Source organism: Arthroderma uncinatum (assembly GCF_011692745.1).
Source record: "Arthroderma uncinatum strain CBS 119779 chromosome Unknown scaffold4, whole genome shotgun sequence".
Taxonomy (NCBI): Eukaryota; Fungi; Ascomycota; class Eurotiomycetes; order Onygenales; family Arthrodermataceae; genus Arthroderma; species Arthroderma uncinatum.
In genome coordinates, this window is record NW_022983866.1 from 2,801,782 (window position 1) to 2,820,497 (window position 18,716).

The window sequence follows — 18,716 nt, forward strand, 5'->3', positions numbered from 1 at the left end:
ACACGAGCTACTCCCACACAACTTGATATTACCAGAATAAAATCAGACCGCATAACGCATTGATGGTTATGGCACCTGCAGCTAGCGACCACCCAAGACTATATTTGAATGATAATTTTCATGAGAAATATAAACATGTCGACAATTCGGACGATGAACATAGCGGGAAATCCCATTTGATCGAGGCCAGAGCCGCCTCCAGGCAGCTTGTCTTTGACATCTTGAAGCAACGGGCCGCTACGGTCGATGTCCAGACTTGCTATCCGGGGGACGAAGACCCGTTCTACGTTGCTGATCTGGGAGAGATCTATCGCCAGCATGTTCGCTGGAAGACGAACCTTCCCCGCGTGAAGCCCTTCTATGGTACGTCAATCTTATTTCCCTTTTCTTTTTCTTATCTTTTCTTTTCTTTTTGTTTTATTTTCTTTTTTTACCATGTGGTGCTGACCCATCCTAGCTGTCAAATGCAACCCGAACCCTCAGGTCCTCCGTCTCATGGCCGTCCTCGGCAATGGCTTCGACTGTGCATCCAAAGCCGAAATCGACCTCGCTCTCGACGCCGGTGTTGACCCAACTCGCATCATCTATGCTCACCCGTGCAAGACCAAGTCCTACCTTCGCTATGCCTCCCAGGTTGGCGTCAAGCAGATGACCTTCGACAACACCGACGAGCTCTACAAGATCAAAGCAATGTGCCCTGATGCCGAGCTATACCTGCGTATCTTGACCGACGACTCCGCCAGCCTGTGCCGCCTGAGCATGAAATTCGGTGCCTCGCTCTCGTCTGCCCGCCCACTCCTCGAACTCGCGCACGAACTAGGTCTCAATGTCGTCGGTGTCAGCTTCCACGTTGGTTCCGGAGCCGAGGACCCTAAATCATTCATCAAAGCCGTCCAGGACGCTCGCTTCGTTTTCGACCGAGCAGCTGAAATCGGATTTGACCTGAAAGTCCTCGATGTCGGCGGCGGGTTTTCGGACGATACTTTTGAGCCTTTCGCCTCTGCCCTTAGCGATGCACTGGATACCTACTTCCCGCCCCATATTCGTGTCATCGCCGAGCCAGGACGATACTACGTCGCAACAGCATTCACGCTGGCAGCCAACGTCATCGCACGTCGCGACGTCGGAGCCGAGGAACACCTCTCCGACTCTGATTCGGACTCCACGAGCTCAACCCGTGCCACTACCCCGACATCCAGCGGGATGTACATGATCTATCTTAATGATGGCGTATACGGGAACTTCTCCAACATCGTCTTCGACCACCAGCACCCCGTCGCACAGATTCTGACCAAGGACGATCAGGACACCTGCTCTGCTCCGATCCAGTATTCCATCTGGGGCCCGACTTGTGATGGCATTGACGTCATCAGCCAGAGCGTCACTTTGAACGGCTTGCTGGGTGTGGGTAACTGGCTCTATTTTGAAAACATGGGCGCCTATACGCAGTGTAGTGCCACTCGCTTCAATGGATTCACCGACAAACATGAGGTGATCTATATTGTCACTGAACCCGGTGCGGCAGCCCTTTTGGGCTATTGACAACAAGGCCACCAGTGAGGTACTTAGGTGATGACGACAGTGACAATCTAAAAAGGGGAGAAGTGTTCTATGATTTCGGTTTCTTCATTTCGGTATCTTTATTTACTGTCACTACAGGATATCAGAGGCATCTAGATGCATAAGGAATAAGTTTTAGAAAAGAGAAAAAAGAGCGAGAAGGCGTGGATAAAAAGTTATTGCTAGTTATGATTCTTTAAAATAATAATGGAGAAAAAATTTCCTTGGGGGCATATAAACTCCCAATCTCCACGTTATATCAAGTGTCTATCTATCAGGTTGGTTCTTCTATCTCGAGACTCCTTGTATCTACTCTAGTATATTGATCTACGAGCTCTAACCTTCCAATGTCGTCATATCTCGTTGCATCATGCAGGTCAGACATCGGTGTATATTACACCGACATATAGTCGTACCTGTTCATGTCCGTCTCCGTCCATTTAGCCAATTATATCAACCTGCAGGAAACTCGTGGCAGCAGCGGCATCCATCGTCTTCACCAATTGCCCGCCTTCGAGCTTCTTCTTCCACTTGGCGGATTCATATCGTGCAAGGATCAGGGTAAGCCGCGCGATGCTTATTTTTGAGGAAGACGATGGACTTGTGGCTGCTTTTGTGACTGTGGCTTGAGATGGGGATGGAGTGAGCGTCCACCGTCCAAATGCCCAGTTGAGGATGCATGTTTGCACGGCCGATTCGGATTTGGGAGGAGACGTGTCGCCCGACGAATCGCTGGGTGTATTCTGGGAAGAGAATCGTATGATGCCCTTTATTCGATAGATTTCGTCCTTTGGTGCAGATTCTAGAAAGGCTTTGAAAGCTGCAGTGTCAACGACGAGTTCGTCAGACGATGCCGATGGCTGTGAGTCCGCCGTGAGCGAGATGGATAGAACCTCGACCTCAGACTGGTGATCGTGACTGTGTTTATGGACGTCCTTCCCTTCCACCTTGTTCACCAGCAGCATATCCAGCGATGAGTTCTGCTCCGGCCCAGCTCCAGCATCAGTATCGCTCATCTCCTTCGCCAGTAATGCCCCGTCAATCCCCAACAGGACATCTTTGTCCACTTTGCCCTTCTCAGACTTAACCCAGGCGGTCTGCACATCCAAATCGCCCACTCGGTCGAGGCAGATATCAAACCGCCGCTCCGACACCAGCTCCCATTTATTGAACACGATTAGATCTGTATATTTCGCCTGCAGCTTCGCCGTGTAGGATGTATCGTCGTATCCCTCCCAGTTCTCCACGTCGATCACAGCAACCACGCCGTCGAGCATGAACTCGCCTTTCCGCTCGCGCGAGACACGATTCACTTCCATCGCCAGAGTAGCCGGGAATGCACTTCCACTGGTCTCGATCACGATACGGTCAGGCTTCACCTCTTCCCGTAGCTGGATGAGCGCATCGCCCAGCTGGCCGACGAGGTTGCAGCATATGCATCCGTTGAGGAGTTCGCGTACTCCGGAGATGGAGTTTGCAGCCGCCAATTGTGAGTCGACTGCAACGTCGCCGAACTCATTCTTTAGCAGGGCAAGACGATAGGTCGGAGGGAGCTGCGGGATCAGATTGAGCAGGATTGTCGTCTTCCCTGAGCCTAGGAAGCCGGTGATGATCGTGATGGGGATGGGAGCCATGGTGGGGGAGGGGAAGAGGAGAAACAAGTTGATTCTCTATCGACGGAGAAACGCAATATCTGAGCGAGATATATCGCCACCTTCTGCCACAGTATAGGATATAAGGTATGATCTCTTTTTCTTATATATAAAACAGAAGCAATGCCCGTTGGCAGATTGGATGAAAAATGTTGATGTTCTTTAAGCAGAGAAAGAATTACGAAATGATGTCATCTCCACGAAATTTCGACGGATTCCATACAAATGATATTGCTATCATCTCTGTCTATAATAACATTTTCTTCGCATTTCAAGTATAATTCCAACGCCGTCTCCCTCGATAAGCCCGTTTAAATAGGTCTAATCGGCTCTCTCTTCGAGGAGCGCTCTAATGTGGTCGCTCAGCCAGTACTTCCTCAGCACAGCCGTGGACATGTTCTTTGCGCCGTCAACCCATTCCAAACACTGCTTCGCACCACACGAACATCGGAATGGCTGTGACATCTCCCATTCAGTGCTGGGGTAAAAGAACCGCAACTCTTCTCCGGCAGGAATATCCCTTACACTCCATACCTCTAGCGCTCCAGAGACCGGCGCATCAGGTTGGCCGTTGTGCGAGTCCATGGCGAGTGTCGATGTAACAAATCGCACGTTCGGGTCGCACGAGTGGTTGCAGTATAACAGGTCTGAGTTCAGCTCGATGTGCTGGTTTTTTGATACCTGGACGGTTGAATAGGCCTTGATAGCTGCCAGGGTGGTCGACGTGTTCTTGACAATCAGCGTGTTCGCAGGGATATCACGGTCTGCGACGGCCGTGAGACAAAAGGAGGCGGCTTTTTCGTCTGTACCGGAAGTGAGCAGCCCCGATGAGACTACTCGAATTGCTGACGGGTGCGATGGCTGAGCCCACTGTTTTTTCACGGGGGTCTGCATCGTCCCTGGCCCTTGCTGGGTGAGCGGTGACGCTGCTACTGTCATGATGGTCGAAAGTTCGGTGAAAGAGCCAGGGGCGTCAAATTCTTAAGAGGAGAGGAATTGCAATTTGGTTCTTGATGCAATTGCTTGTTGATATCTGGGATATTGCTCAGTATATTTATTCTGTGGGGATGTGTGCATGGCAAGATATCCGAGTAACGAGGTCCGACTTTGGCCTCTTTGGTTTCAACTATTAAATATACGCGCCATTAGACTTTCACGAAAATCGCCATTACCACAGTATTTATCTCTTATGAAATGGGTTCATGTAGCTCTAGATATCCGGACTGTCCCGGACTGGCAGCATTCGACTGCTAGCCGACTCAATACTGCCTTTGAATGCAGGCGAAAGCATTGTAAATATCCTGAAGAAATTCATTTGGTAAACAAGCGGGACATGTCGGGTGATTCGCATCGGAAATTTGATGGCTGTTCCACACATGGGGAGGATTCTTCCCGCAAATGTCGTATTCGGGCTGGCGACATGGGGCTTGTTGATGGCGAGGTGGGGATGAATATGAACATGAGTTTGAGGCGGTAACGAATGTCCAGTATGAGTGATTTTTGGATATCCCGTAGCATTGCTTTTACCCTTGGTTGGACTGTCAGGGGCCAAAGAATGCAATCTCCTGGGAGGCCGGACCGGATCAACAGAGGCGGTGGGCGTGAAAAGAAATTTTATACACGACGGCCCTCGACCTGGCAAACACCGATTAGCTTTTTGTTTTGTAGAGAACAGATTTGTTTTCCAGTGTATTATACCTTGTCAATCTATCTATTAATTGAAAATAACCATGTTCGTCACATGCGAGCGAGGCTTCGATAAACATGATGTATTTCCTTCACGATGTTGGATTAATTATGTATGAAAAAAATGTATCGAGTAAGTGTGATAAACGAGCATGTGAAATCACCACATTTTTTTGAAAATTAGAGCTTGGACATGATGGGGGCAACTCTATCTTCGCCCGTTAACTTTGCAGTATGCAAATACATCACCCCTGACTCTGCCACAAATTTACTCTGAGAGCATGTGGGAGATCAAAGGAGAACGTCGAATCCCCGCCATCAAACCAATGCCGCAATGAAGGTTGTTTCATCAGGGAGTTAAGCCTGCCAGCCCAGTAGTTGGCGATCTCGCTCTTCGAACTGGTCTGGGAAAATGCTGCCTCAATGGTCCCTGACTTCATGTAATTGTCTATCTTGACCAGTTGCTTAACCGAATTTGAGAAGTCTTGGATGCCATGACTACATGGAATTGTAGTTTCCCACCCACACTCCGTCGGAAAGTCATTTGTTTGGGTACGACTAATACTTATGCAATTGTCGCTACTCCTGTGGTCCAATTTAGTTTGTCGATGATCAATATTGTTTGTTGTGGACTCGTGATTATGTCGTGCCAACCCAATGTCAGATGAATGAACTTTCAAGCATGGATCAGCGGGGGCGAGTATGGTGTGGATAGGAAGCACTTGATCACAAGCTGGTTTTGAATTATTATTATTTTTTATTTGTGGTGATTGTTTGAGCGTTGGAATTGCGCTTGAGTTCACAGTATTTTTGCAGCGGCCAAAATCCGTGACTTTTGAAATTTGGGGCCGGCCCGCCGCAGAATGAGAATTTGCTGGGGGAACCGGCTGAGGTCCTTCGGGGTTCCCTGGTATGTTTCTCTTGGGAGTGTGTAGGGGTGAGTTAACAATGCGGGGAAAATGGACACTGGACCTTCGCGTTGGGGTTGCTGCCGTTCCGCCAAAACGCTCATGCATTGCGAGCATAAAGTCATTTTCCACGACGGATTCGTTTACCTCACCCTCCTCCGCTTCAAGGCCATATCTTAGTTGGGCATATCCCCTGTCAATGTGATCACCTGAAGCTCTTGGAGATTGACGATTCACAAAATGAAGCGTGGTTTGGCGTGAGTTAATATCGCGCTTGCTCTTAGCCAGCACCGGCGACTGTTCACAAGCATCTATATTAGAAGTTGTTTGCCTCATTTGGACCTTATTTTGCCTGCTTCTGTAGCTAGGACTACCTGTCGCAAAAGGTTTGGTTGGCGATCTGGTGTCACGGCCCGGGGTTAGAAGCTGAGAGTCAGGATCGCGAAGCTGAACATCAGGAGGAAGTGATAGCGCCCAAGGGCTTGATATAGAGGCATCGGCTGCAGCAGCAGGCAAATCCTTACCCGCCTGGATACACTCTATGCTATTTATGTTAGTACTCAGGCTATTTCGTTCAGTGTTTGTAGTATGTAGTATTTGGCCATCTGTGGCGGGAACGGGAGTATTGGAAACTCCTGGGTGGTAAATCTCCTTGAAGAAATCCTCAATTGTTAAGAGGACTGCCTGCGGATTTTCAAATAGGACGTCATCTTTGGATGGCTCGATATTGATGTCATAAATACCAGAAGGACATTCTAAAGATAAAAACATGAAAGGATCGGCAATAGCTGTACCTCCGTCTATTGCTTGTTGTAGAGATGACTTAAAACGTTTTAAGGCCTCCTTTCCGAAGCCCCTAGATGTCGTCATTGGCCGACCATCAATAACTAAATATTGCCCCTTGCGATTGACTTTGGATAAATCTTCCAGAGTTGTTAGTTTAGATATATAGGGAGCTTGAGTTTAAGCCTACCTCCGCACGGGTTTGGTATCATGGCTGAGATATGGATACCGGATGCATCGTGGCTGCCTGCTACAGTATCCGAACTGCCTAGTTCTTTAAGCGGCGAAGATGAAGAACTTTTGAGCATACAGTTGGCAACTAGCACAGGACTGATAACCTTAGAGATCACATCTGAGGCGGATGGTTCCGCATTTGGGGCATAGACCCAATCATCATCCTTGGATTTCAGGAGCCTCAAAGAGAACCGTGCGTTTGGCCGAGCTATCGCATAACTCTTTAATAGATTTTTTATGTCAAGGGTGCACTTGGTTACGTTCTTCTCCGCAGTTTGCCGTCTGACTGGTATAGGTTTTAAGAAACCGCAAATGCGCACCGTTGTTCCAACAGGATGTGATACTCGAATATCACTAATATTAAAGGAACATGTGTAAGAATGGGGTATAAATTAGCGTTTGATGGACTTGCCTTGGGGGTTCACCGTCACGCCCAAACTTTGTTGTACTCGCAACAAGCTCCCCCTGGACACGAGTAGTGATATGCAAAGCATCACTCATTTCAGCAATGCTGGCGAGCGCATGTCCACGGAACCCTAATGATTTTCCACCAATATTGTCTAGATCCTCCTTAGTCCGAATCTTGCTGGTACAGTCTCGCTTACAAGCGAGTGAACGATCAGCTGGCAATATCCCTGATCCATTGTCTTTGACCTGAATAATGTCGAGGGTATTAGGAGAGATCTCAACGAGAACAGATGTTGCTCCGGCATCTAGTGCGTTCTCTATAAGTTCTTTGACCACGAACGAAGGGTCAGGCAGTGCTGACGTAGAACCGATGGCTTTGATGGCCGATTGCCCTAGGGCAACAATTGCCATCCTCAATTAAATGCTACCTTTCAAACAGAAGCTCTAGTTAGTCGTGCTATAGTCGATATCAAGCATCGAAAGCAGGTATGTGATTGCTTCCACGTTGTAGAACCGATGTCCAAAGTTACTGGTTTGGGCTACCCCCGTGACCTCACTGGAATAACCATGGCTTACGTAACCACATTCGTTCTTCATGGCTTTTCACAGCTACCCCTGAATAATCTCACCGGTTACGCCCTCTTTGCTCAATTAATTGGTTTCTCCAGTCCTTGCCTTCAGCACTTTCCCAAACTTTCGCAATATCCTCTGCAACTTCATCGCTAACATCTTTCCAAGGGCCACCGCTGTCTAGGTAGGTAGAGGGGACAATATCTAGAGCATGCCCAGCCCATGCTCCTTGATGGTTCCCCTCTACAGCGGTCGAGGAGCAATAGGTCCTCCAAAGAATGACTTCGCCATAGCCTAGTACGCGAATAAATGGGCCGTCGATGTAGCTGTTGTCCAATGCAATAGCCGTAGGGCGAACAAATTCTTGGGTTGTCAAATTTCTGAGAATCCATTCCTGATCGGTGGGCTAGAAACTAGAAGGTTCCGGATGGGCTACTTGGAGTAAGTCTGCTGGGCGGGGATATTTGTGAGTATATTCAAGAGCGACTTTGAGCAAATGGCCGGGAAAATAAACATCATGCTCCTTGATGGCGTCGTACCGAATATCGGCTAAATGGAACAGGTTGACAGGCTGCCCGGCATATTCATCTGGTGCATCCCCCTCTAATTCGTCCACGTCGAACCCTTCCTGGAGCTCATCAACGTCCTCCGGGAGCAGTAATCCTTGAGGATATGTAAAACTCTTCCCAGGTGCAATTTCGTTACCAACACAAACGACGGGTGTCCCGGCCCAATCGCCCAAGTACGCAGCAAAGTGCCGTTCAATAACCGTTTTCGCTATTGCCCAGAGCCTCTGGCAGGTAAGGCCTAGGAGAAAGACGCTTGTGATGTCTAAAGAGTCGAAAATCATATAGCCTACCTCAGCTGGCAGCTCAAGAAGTCGAGACCGAGCAACTTCGCGTCGTAGAGGTTCGTGAGGACGAGATGATTTGCAGAAACTCTCTGACTGCCTTCGTCTTTTTTGCGGGGTGACGGCTCCCTGAATAGCGACGGGTATATTTTTAGGCTTGTCGCTCGTGTTCTTCAAAGGTAGAGTCGGCCTGGCAAAGAGAGAAACGAGTCCAGACGCGGATCCATCGAAGAGGATTTCACCAAGCTTGCCATACCAGCCAAGTCGCTCGCGATGGTGAGGCGCTATAAGGCAAAAGTATTGGCCCATTGTGTAATAATACTGTAGTTTCGCCGGATGCTGGCTGAATTTCGAGGAAGGTGGGTGCAGTTATCGCAATCCGGTAACGGTGGCTTTGGGGGAATAAATGGTGATATGGAGATGGAGAAAGTGAGGATGATGTTTGCCTAAAATGTATTTTTATAACCATACGCCACGCTTATGTCGCAAAAGCGTGGTCATAAGTAGCTATATATTGGACAGCCATCTGTAGAGACGTGTGTTCTTTCAATTCACCTATACAGACACATAAGAAGGCGATATGAAAGACAGCAAGGCTGTATCGATGTCTCTGGATGCTAATTCTCGGTTTGGCTCGATATTTATTACATAATCACCATTTACTTCGAGCCCCTGGACTTGACTGGGAACTCGCAACACTCCGTGAATGTATCTTGGATATAGGAGATGATGGCGGATTTTCGGATATCCCAGCTTGCAGTACCGTTTGTTATACTGTTGATATCCTTCCTTTCCTATAGTTCGCAGTATTTATTCCTCTATCTTGATCCCGCGCCTCTCAACACTTCCCAGCTCGTAAAATTCAACCTGCTATTAGCATGCATCTGGATATGCTATGCTCGAGCTTGTCTCACGGACCCGGGGAGGATCCCAAAGGACTGGCAGCCGCCTACAGCCCCAGGTGGGCTAGCGAAGAAACCCCTCAACGACGAAGAGCCTGGTGAGGCCCGTAGTCGGCAGCGGTGGTGTCGAAAATGCGAGGCGCTGAAGCCTCCAAGATCTCACCATTGTAAAACTTGTCAACGGTAAGAATAGACCTCGAGAGAGCAAATACAGCAGATTATATACTGATTTTCATTCAAAGATGTATTCCTAAAATGGATCACCATTGTCCATGGACAAACAACTGTGTTTCACATTTCACATTCCCACATTTCATACGTTTTCTATTTTATGCTGTCACTTCGATGGTGTATCTTGAATCCTTTCTATACACACGCTTGGCTGTAATCTGGAATAATCGAAGTCTGCCGAGTGTAGGTTCCAGTTTTATTTCCTTCACAATTTCCCGGCAGTGACTTTATATTAACAACTTGATGGTAGTATTATGGCCCATCCCTAACCCAGCTAGGGCATCTTTTCGTGCTCGCTATTGTCAATTCTGTAGTCCTACTCGCCTTGTTGATTCTATTTATTAGAAGCCTGTGGATGCTGGGCGCGAATGAAACTACCATTGAAGGATGGGAGATTGAAAGACACAAGACGCTCCGTCGACGAGCGCGGGCCCTAGGTGGCTATCTTGATGGGCCAGATGGTGTTAAAATTCGGATTGAAAGACAGGAATTTCCATACGACATCGGCATCTGGAAAAATATTAGGGATGGTATGGGTGGAAGCAATAACGTTCGAGACCCCATTACCCCTTATAAAAATTCCACCGAACCCATTTCCTAACAAATGATGTGATAGATCCTTGGCTGGTTATGGCCTTTTTCTCGAACTCCTAAGCGAAGTACAGGATTGGAGTTTGAAGTCAACGGTTTCGAAGGTATGTAGTGCCATGCTCTACTTGCGTCAGTTATAGCATCCTTATTGACATCCAAAGATAAATCTGTTACCTGGCCTCCGCCAGACCCTGATAGGATGCACCGCTATCTGCGCCAATCCCAACAAGACAATACCACACTCTTTAGTAAGGGACAAAATTTTAGCACCGACGAAGTCGCAGCGTTCCGCCAACGACAGGAAGCGGACTATTTGAGCCGCCAGGTTGATTCAGGCGTACACCGCCGAAAGGCCTTTCATAAAAGATATACCCGAAACGGAGATGATGCACAGTTAACCATTGTCTCTGATTCAGAAGACGAGGCTTTATCTAATAGTGGAGAAGAAGGCTGGAGAAATTCAGAGGGTGAACGGCTGGGGGATTTTGGGGTTGACGAAGAGGTAGAATTTTATGATGAGGACGATGTGCCACTCGCAACGTTGATTCAGCGAAGGAGAGACTACTCGAAATAATATCACCATCATTTTACTCGCCTTTTTACGGAGTACCAAATGCTACCGTGCCCATGCCCGACTGCTAGCCAGAATGACCCTAACGCTTGAGAAGAGTACGAATTCTTCACTGGCAACCTTCCATATGGCAAAACCATCAACGTTCCTGAATACTGGGCTGCTCACCTAGTGACGTAGATGAGTGTGCCGCACACCTCTGCCTCATTAAGGGGTACATTTATGCATACCAAAAGCTCAAGAAAAAGAATGAGATACTATCCTTATCCTCATTATACCTTATATCACCAGTGCTTTGGTATATTATACTATTACTGCCTTTTCTGAACTGTTGCAGTAGTAGTAATTTTATAAACCTGCACAACCAACTACCATGGCGTAACCCCTGGGCTTTATTCCATTATGTGAAACGACGCATTTGCTCAGGCTTCTGGTCTAAAAGACACGTTTCCATGATAAGGAAAATCTCTTTGCTGTCTTTTCAGCTTACGTTTAGGAGGGAAATACGCCTCGAAGCAGCCTGGGACCATACCCCTATTTTGCAGTATGAATTCATGCAGACCTCGACGTGCAGAGAGTACTTGCAGATATGCACGTTTTTTATGCGATAGACGGTTGCGGATACGCCAGCTTCTGTAATAGTAACCAATGGCCGTTTGCTTTCTGCGACAGCGACGGGAGTTGCCGCGAATTTACATTCTTTGTCTGCTCCAGATTGGTAGGGAGGTATGTTTACTCATCAACTCGCTGGTAGAGGAGTATTAAAACCCTCATGTCTAAACACATCAACAAATGTCATGAATGTGATACTGTGTTGTTGGCTCACGCATTCTCTATATTTGACAAAGAAGAATGGGGAAGTCCATGAGAGAAGTTACAGGTGGAGAGTCTAGTAAAGCAGCTTCATCTCAGGAAGTTCTGCTGATGGTTCTTCCATTTCCTGAGCCCAAAGATCTACTCAATGAGTTCCGCCAAAAGCTCGCTTGTTGTAGCAGGCTTGAATACTTCCAGATAGTGCAGAACAACGACAACGTTTGCAAAACTGACAAAATCCCAAAAGGTATTCATATCTTTAGCATTTCAAATAGCAAATGGCGACACTTTTACAAATCATGGCTAACTAATATCTCATCATTTAATAGATATATTAGATGTCACGACAGTACTGTGCACCTTGCAATACTTTCCAGATATCCGCGAAGTACCCAAGTATGAAACCAAACCTTCAATCTCTTCGAGTATCTGGGGTTTTATATACCCTTCAGCATAAATGTGGACTACTAACTGTGCATCGACAGGCTGAAATTCGTTCACTTAGTGACTGCAGGCGTTGATCACATCAAGGATGACCCAATCATCTCGGGCGGTCAGTTCCCAATTACTACTGTCTCCGGTATCCATGGACCGCCCATCGCTGAATGGGTCTTAATGAATTGGCTGGTATCCTCCCGGATGTACGATAGGACGGCTAAGTGGCAGAGGGAGCACATTTGGCAGAACCATATGGCTTTTATGAACTTAGCACAAGACCACGTTGGTATGAGAGTGGGGATATTGGGATATGGAAGTATTGGACGGCAAGGTAAGAGATACTGCCTTTGCCATTATATTGGGATGGGAAGCTCAACGTTGACCACTATAGTTGCTCGAGTTTGTACGGCCATGGGGATGCAAGTACTTGCGTACACGTCTTCACCACGCTTAACCCCAGAATCCAGACGAGACGATGGCTTTGTTGTTCCGGGAACAGGAGATCCAGAGGGCATATTTCCTATATCATGGCACAGTGGAAAAGATAAAAGATCTCTCCATAACTTTTTATCGCAGAATCTGGATTATCTATTGATCTCGATTCCGCTCACACCGTGGACCTATTCGCTGATAGGGGCCAAGGAGCTGTCCATCCTCTCGACTTGCTGTCAACAAAAACGCCGTCCTGTCTTGACAAACATTTCCCGAGGGAAGATAATCGATCAAGATGCACTGCTGGCTAGTCTTAACTCTGGCGAGCTCAGTGGTGCGGCTCTTGACGTTACAGACCCAGAACCGCTACCGGCTAATCACCCTCTTTGGGATGCCCCAAACGTCCGCATTTCTCCTCACATCAGCAATTCGAGCTCTGAATACTTTAAGCGCGCCCTTGATGTGCTGGAAACAAACATGTTGCGAGTGCAGGGCGGAGAGCGATTACTTAACGTGTACGATAGAGAAAGGGGTTGTTGAATGGACAAAGTCCTTTGGTATACCGCCCTTGCCTGTTGATGTCTTTGAATTGAGGCGTTGCGGATGGACATGGTAACCACTTGGCTTTTAAATGAGTCATGATAGTTAAGAGGAAAATTATACGAGGGAATCAGAGGCTCTTGCGCATCTATCTCCTATAAACAATCGCAGTTTATTTTTGAATTCCAAACTCCACATGCTTCAAAGAGATATCCCCAGTAATTCTTAAGATGAGCAAAGACGCCCCAGCAATCCTGTTAACTTCTCGCATTCGCCTTCGCCGGTTCGAACCAGACGACGCCAACTTGCTCTGTACACTCAACGGCGATGAAGGAGTAATGAAATATATTGATCATAGCCCGCCGTCTCGGGAGAAAGTGGAAACAGAGGTGCAACGAATCATCCAAGGCTATAATACCAGTACCAGATTTGGCAGATGGATAGCTGAAACTACTACCATGAATGGGATGGAATTCATTGGCTGGTTTGGCCTTGATATGCAGAAACGGGCCACACATTCTAGTGATGAGAATGGCGTGGCTGAGAGCTCTGGGGATAGAACCGTGGAAGAGATGCCGTTACACCAAGAGGACGTACGGCTAATGGTCGGATATAGGCTACGTCGCAGGTTCTGGGGCCAGGGGTTAGCAACTGAAGGGACTCGGGCACTTATAAACTATGCCTTTGGGTCGCCAGATGTAACGCTGATAGAGGCTGAGACCATGTTTGTCAACCTTGGATCCCGCCGTGTTATGGAGAAATGTGGCATGAAATACGTGAAAACATTTCATGTGCATTTTGACGATCCTCTTCCTGGAACCGAGCTCGGTGAGGTTTTGTATGCTATTAGTAGAAAGAAATGGTTGGGTCTTTATAGTGGTGAGAAGTCGATTCCACCTGGCGGACAGGCTGAAAAGTTCAGAGAGCCTTGATTTGAGCTAAGCGTGATACTTTATAAGGATTATACAGCCAATAAATAAATAAATGTAAATAAATTATGCTCAAGAAAGAGAGCGACTAAATTCACATGCAACGCATCGTAGGGTATTTTGCTCCAGGAAGACCAAAAGAGTGACAGGCAGGAGTCGTAAATTCGTTAAATGAAACAAATGGAGAATGAATAAGCAGTAAACAAACAATGACCGGTTTAGCACCCATTAAAGCTGTGCAAAGCCAGGCCTTGGATAGAAGAAGAATCGATGTTGCGATGGTGTTACGCCAACCTTAGGAGCTGGTCACCAAGTTGAGGATTCCCTTCCATGCTAATACACTCAACTACCCCAGCTTTGTTTGCCTGGAGCTTGACAGACATGTAGTCACCATCTCCGCCTTGTGCTCCAACTGAAACCCAAACAAACTTGCTTCCGGAAGCGCTAGCCCATGATTTCTCTTGAGCTCCATCCCAGAAAAGATCAGCTGATGTGCATTTTATGGGATCATTGACATCTGATGCTGATGATATGGAACCCAGATGTGCTGATTTGGATAGAGTAGATCCGTTTGCTGAGGGTGCTGATACGGAAACCTTTCCTCCTAGCCTTCCATTTTTGGCCCAGCACTCGATAACAGTCGCGATAAATTCAAGCTTTTTAGGGAAAGAGTTCGCTTCTAGAATGTCTCTGAATCGTTCGGAGCTGATACCAGGGACCCTGGTGGGGAGACCAGATATAGAAGACAAGTAGGCAGAGGCAGGCTCCGATATAACCGTCCTGGTGTCAAAACCACTTGGGTGCATTTTCCCCTTTGCACTAAGATATCTAGCTGCTGATGGCGATAGGTGATAGAAGTCCATTCGACATGAATTGGCCAGATCGGATGTGCTACTTGGCCGCTGCTCGGGTAGATACAAGACAAGCTTTGTGTGGTCAGGGAAGTTGAACTACAAAATATACACTGTTAGCGAATTGACCACGGTATCTCAAACCCGTTAAAATATATTTCTTACCTGAAATGCACCATCTCCAAAGCCCCAAACACCAACGTTCCCAAGACGTTGGTAGAATTTGATATATTGGCTACTGCTTTTTGATTTTGTTGGCTCGATGGGCCCCCTTCCTAGGGATCCAACCATGTATTTGCCGAATTGATCAACTAGTCTGACACGATTCGCTTTTTCAGCGCTTCGTATGGTACAAAGGACGTTTGCCGGCTTATCAGGACTCGACCGTCTGGTCTCGAATGTTTGTGCAGGAAGGAGTGCTCTCCTGACGGTTCCAGCAGCATAGCCGCCTGTATTGATATCTTCATTCTCGTAGAATTCAACCGGTTGACCATCTCTTGGAACTAGCTGATCAACCTCTGAATATGGCGTGGCACTCTCTGGGTCTCCTTTGGCGCGTGCTTTTTGTCGAAGATGGCTTTCGCCATCCCTAACTACTACTCCAGACGCGGGATAGCCATTCTCACCCCGGAAAACACAACCAACACTTCCTTCATCAAGAACATAGGCGATTCCATATCGGTTTGTGTAGTCAACCCATTTTACAACGTACGGGTGCGCACCACTTCTAGAAGAGGTATGAGGCTGAGCGTCCCGTTGCCTTGAGCCTCTGAGTGAACCTTGAGGAGGGCGCTGGCGGAGGACAGACTGATATATTTGCAAATCCGCCATAACTTCTTGGACGCTTGACCCAGGCATGGTATCAGACTGATCTTCGGGTAGAATAAGTGCACCTGAGCCCAGTGCAGAGCGAGATTTGCTGCTAGTGCCAGATGTAGTAGATGACGAAGTTGCAGATCTACTGATGCTACCGTTTGGCTTGTGTGAGCGAGGGCGAGACACGGTGTCTCTTGCTGTAGTTGATGCTTGACTTTGTTGAGGCCGCGAAGTCGCGTGTTGTTCCGCTTGTGAAGTTGCCATACGGCCGGATTCAACGTCTCTGTGAGGTTCCATTTCTCTTGATTTGACTGGTTCTCCAACCACATACTCCTGCACCATATCTCGAAGAGCCAGAGTGGGTACGGGTGCCGGATTAGGAGCATTCCTTATTGAACCAATACCTAGGACAGCTGGGGTGGAGTTTGATTTTGGTATGGAAGCAATAGGTGGGCGCTTCTTCTCACGCAGCGACTCATGATAAGCCTGGGCGGTTTGTGATCTGGTGCGGATGGGACGTTCGCTGAGAAGATTCCGAGTGCTCTTGATAGCTGGATTCTTGTCCTTAGCGGAATTATTAACAGCCTGAGGAGCTGCCTGTGGTGGATTGCCTGAAGATGTGTCCTTTGCCGCTTGTCGGGGGGCGATTGCCTGTTGACGGAGCATTGCAGCATGGTTCTTTGGCGCTGACTCTCGCCGATTAAGCTGGGCGGCCAGTGCAATTTCTGTCCTAGCTATCATTGCGGCTTTAGATTTCGTCAAATTTCCTTGTCGATCACGAACAGTGCCGTTACCATCCTCATCGTCCTCATATGATTCATTTTCCAGTCCTGTTTCTTCAACACTCCAGTCCTTCCCGTTATCGATGTAATAGCTGTAGACCCTGTCTGTCGGGAGTGGCATAACAGGCTGAAGACCACGCTCTTCCTCCGTAAGGCACTCTGCAAAAGCAGACTTCCCACAGCGTTTTCCGGCCGATTTTCGTATTTCACCTGAGCTTCTCTTTCCAACACCGCATTCTGCATAAAATATATTCTTACATATGGCGTATCTTTGGTTGGAATTTGTGACGTGGGATACCAACTTTCTGTAAGTTGGATCATACTCCAAGCTGTACCCTGGGGCGGTTTTGTCTCCTCGGGGGTCCTCCTGTTTTATCCAATGTGGAATCGATGTGCGAGATTCGGAGTCGAGTTCGCGAGGAATACATCCGGGATACATGTTGAAGAATGCATGGTCCACTATCTGATCTGGATCTGGTCGCCTCTCCTCTGCTAGGTTAAGACACGCAGTGACAAGGTCTTTCGCCTCGTCAGGGATATAGTTCGCACTCTCAGTGTCAACAGGCCAGTCATAACTAAGTGACTTCACCTTCTTATAAATCTCCTCTTGTGTTTTCGACTGGAATGGTGGGAAGCCTGTGAGCATAGCAAAACTAGATGCATGTGACGGTTTGGTTAGCACTCGACTCCAAGGTAAATGCATGCTGGAATATCTCACAATATGACACCTAGGGACCATATATCCACTTTCTGGTTATGACCTCCCTTGCTTTTGTCCAAAACCTCCGGCGCAATGTAGTTGGGTGTCCCACAAAGCGTCTTCCTCCTCTTTTCATCCTTTTCACTTAGCATCAACGCCGCCAGTCCAAAGTCTCCAACCTTGATATTCATGCCTTGGTCAAGGAAAAGATTCCCCATCTTCAAATCCCGATGGGCAACGTGTCGCTTGTGAAGATACTTGACAGCGCCGCAAAGCTGTATCATAAATCTTCGTACCTCTGGAAGACTCAGGAACTTCCTCTTTTTGACCATGTCCATTACCGATCCGTTGGGACACAGCTCGAGTACGACATATATGTTCTTCTGGAAAGCGAATGCACGATGGAAGGTAACAATATTCGGGTGCTTCATCTTTGAGTGAATTTGAAGCTCAGTCCGAAACTAATAACATGAAATTGGTTAGAACCCTTCCCTTGCCAATCATTGGAATCGGAGCGCATACCTTTTCCTCCATCTTCTTCTGCTGCATCTCAGACTTCACCACTTTCATCGCAAACACCCGACCATTCCTTGCGAGTTTTCCTTCATAGCAGACGGCGAACCCACCTTTGCCCAGGAAGCCACCAGTCTGATATTCTTCTCCATAGGCGCCAGGCTCCTTAACCTGGGGAGGAGGCGGTGTTGCATGGTGTCTATGCGATGCCGGTTTCTGTGCTGGATTATTCTTAAAGGACAGCTTTTTTGTCAGTTCGACTTTTGGCTTTGGTGGAATATTGGTTGACCTTGGAGAGAGTGGCTCCATTGCTAGTATCAATTGCGAGTTTGCATAGGGATAACAGCCAGATCGTGGGGCGAGGCGATGTCCAATTTGACTATAGAGGGAGGTCTCTTATAGAGAATATAGGGATGGGTAGAGATTAGTGGTATGTATCCTGGGGAGGTAGTATGCTTCGAATTGCGCCGAGGGAGAATAACTCCAATGGTAAAAGACGAGACGACAAAAGACAGGCAACCGCTGGAACAAACAGATACAGCAATAAAGGACGTAAACTGCTAACAAAATACTGCAAGCAAATCGCAAGTCGCAAGGTCGCAAAGGAATGTACAGTAGAATAGTTGTGTTCCCCCGGTTGTTTACTCCGCCGGACCTTCGTGATGCACCTTTTTGGCCGGGCAACGGCATGTCCCGAATAGGAAATTTGTCAACACCAAATTGGACTCGGAAAAACACATCGGCATTAGTGATGATTATGTAATATAACCTTCCATTTCTTGGCGTTTTCTTCTTACTTCGCGACTTTAAGTATCAACTTGGTAATATCAACAGGCATTTAGACCGGCTGTATAGCTGAATATCAACCTTTTTTACTACTCTGGTTATAGCCGGCAGCATGCAGTAACTATGTCACTCATTGGTTGAAACTATCTGTCTCTTAAAGAACCCCGCAT

General features: G+C 47.5%; 6 protein-coding genes across 6 annotated transcripts; 2 read left to right on the top strand and 4 right to left on the bottom strand.

Moving 5' to 3' along the window:
- Positions 1 to 62: 62 nt before the first annotated feature.
- On the top strand, positions 63 to 1,542 carry GIQ15_06201 (ornithine decarboxylase; the record flags this gene model as incomplete). The annotated part of the gene is made up of 2 exons (XM_033553618.1): positions 63 to 363; positions 458 to 1,542. 2 exons carry the CDS (start codon positions 63 to 65, stop codon positions 1,540 to 1,542), a joined length of 1,386 nt encoding a protein of 461 aa, XP_033404762.1.
- A 458-nt stretch (positions 1,543 to 2,000) lies between these two features.
- On the bottom strand, positions 2,001 to 3,194 carry GIQ15_06202 (CobW domain-containing protein; the record flags this gene model as incomplete). The annotated part of the gene is made up of 1 exon (XM_033553619.1): positions 2,001 to 3,194. The coding sequence occupies one exon, from the start codon at positions 3,192 to 3,194 to the stop codon at positions 2,001 to 2,003; it is 1,194 nt and encodes a 397-aa protein (XP_033404763.1).
- A 339-nt stretch (positions 3,195 to 3,533) lies between these two features.
- Positions 3,534 to 4,151, bottom strand: GIQ15_06203 (uncharacterized protein; the record flags this gene model as incomplete). Its single annotated transcript, XM_033553620.1, has 1 exon — positions 3,534 to 4,151. The coding sequence occupies one exon, from the start codon at positions 4,149 to 4,151 to the stop codon at positions 3,534 to 3,536; it is 618 nt and encodes a 205-aa protein (XP_033404764.1).
- Positions 4,152 to 7,675: 3,524 nt separating this feature from the next.
- On the bottom strand, positions 7,676 to 8,960 carry GIQ15_06204 (uncharacterized protein; the record flags this gene model as incomplete). Its single annotated transcript, XM_033553621.1, has 3 exons — positions 7,676 to 7,787; positions 7,861 to 8,127; positions 8,341 to 8,960. The coding sequence occupies 3 exons, from the start codon at positions 8,958 to 8,960 to the stop codon at positions 7,676 to 7,678; spliced, it is 999 nt and encodes a 332-aa protein (XP_033404765.1).
- Positions 8,961 to 13,399: 4,439 nt separating this feature from the next.
- GIQ15_06205 (GNAT family acetyltransferase) lies at positions 13,400 to 14,101 on the top strand (the record flags this gene model as incomplete). The annotated part of the gene is made up of 1 exon (XM_033553622.1): positions 13,400 to 14,101. The coding sequence occupies one exon, from the start codon at positions 13,400 to 13,402 to the stop codon at positions 14,099 to 14,101; it is 702 nt and encodes a 233-aa protein (XP_033404766.1).
- Positions 14,102 to 14,382: 281 nt separating this feature from the next.
- Positions 14,383 to 18,069, bottom strand: GIQ15_06206 (cell cycle serine/threonine-protein kinase CDC5/MSD2; the record flags this gene model as incomplete). Its single annotated transcript, XM_033553623.1, has 4 exons — positions 14,383 to 15,048; positions 15,115 to 17,200; positions 17,266 to 17,708; positions 17,770 to 18,069. 4 exons carry the CDS (start codon positions 18,067 to 18,069, stop codon positions 14,383 to 14,385), a joined length of 3,495 nt encoding a protein of 1,164 aa, XP_033404767.1.
- Positions 18,070 to 18,716: the final 647 nt, after the last annotated feature.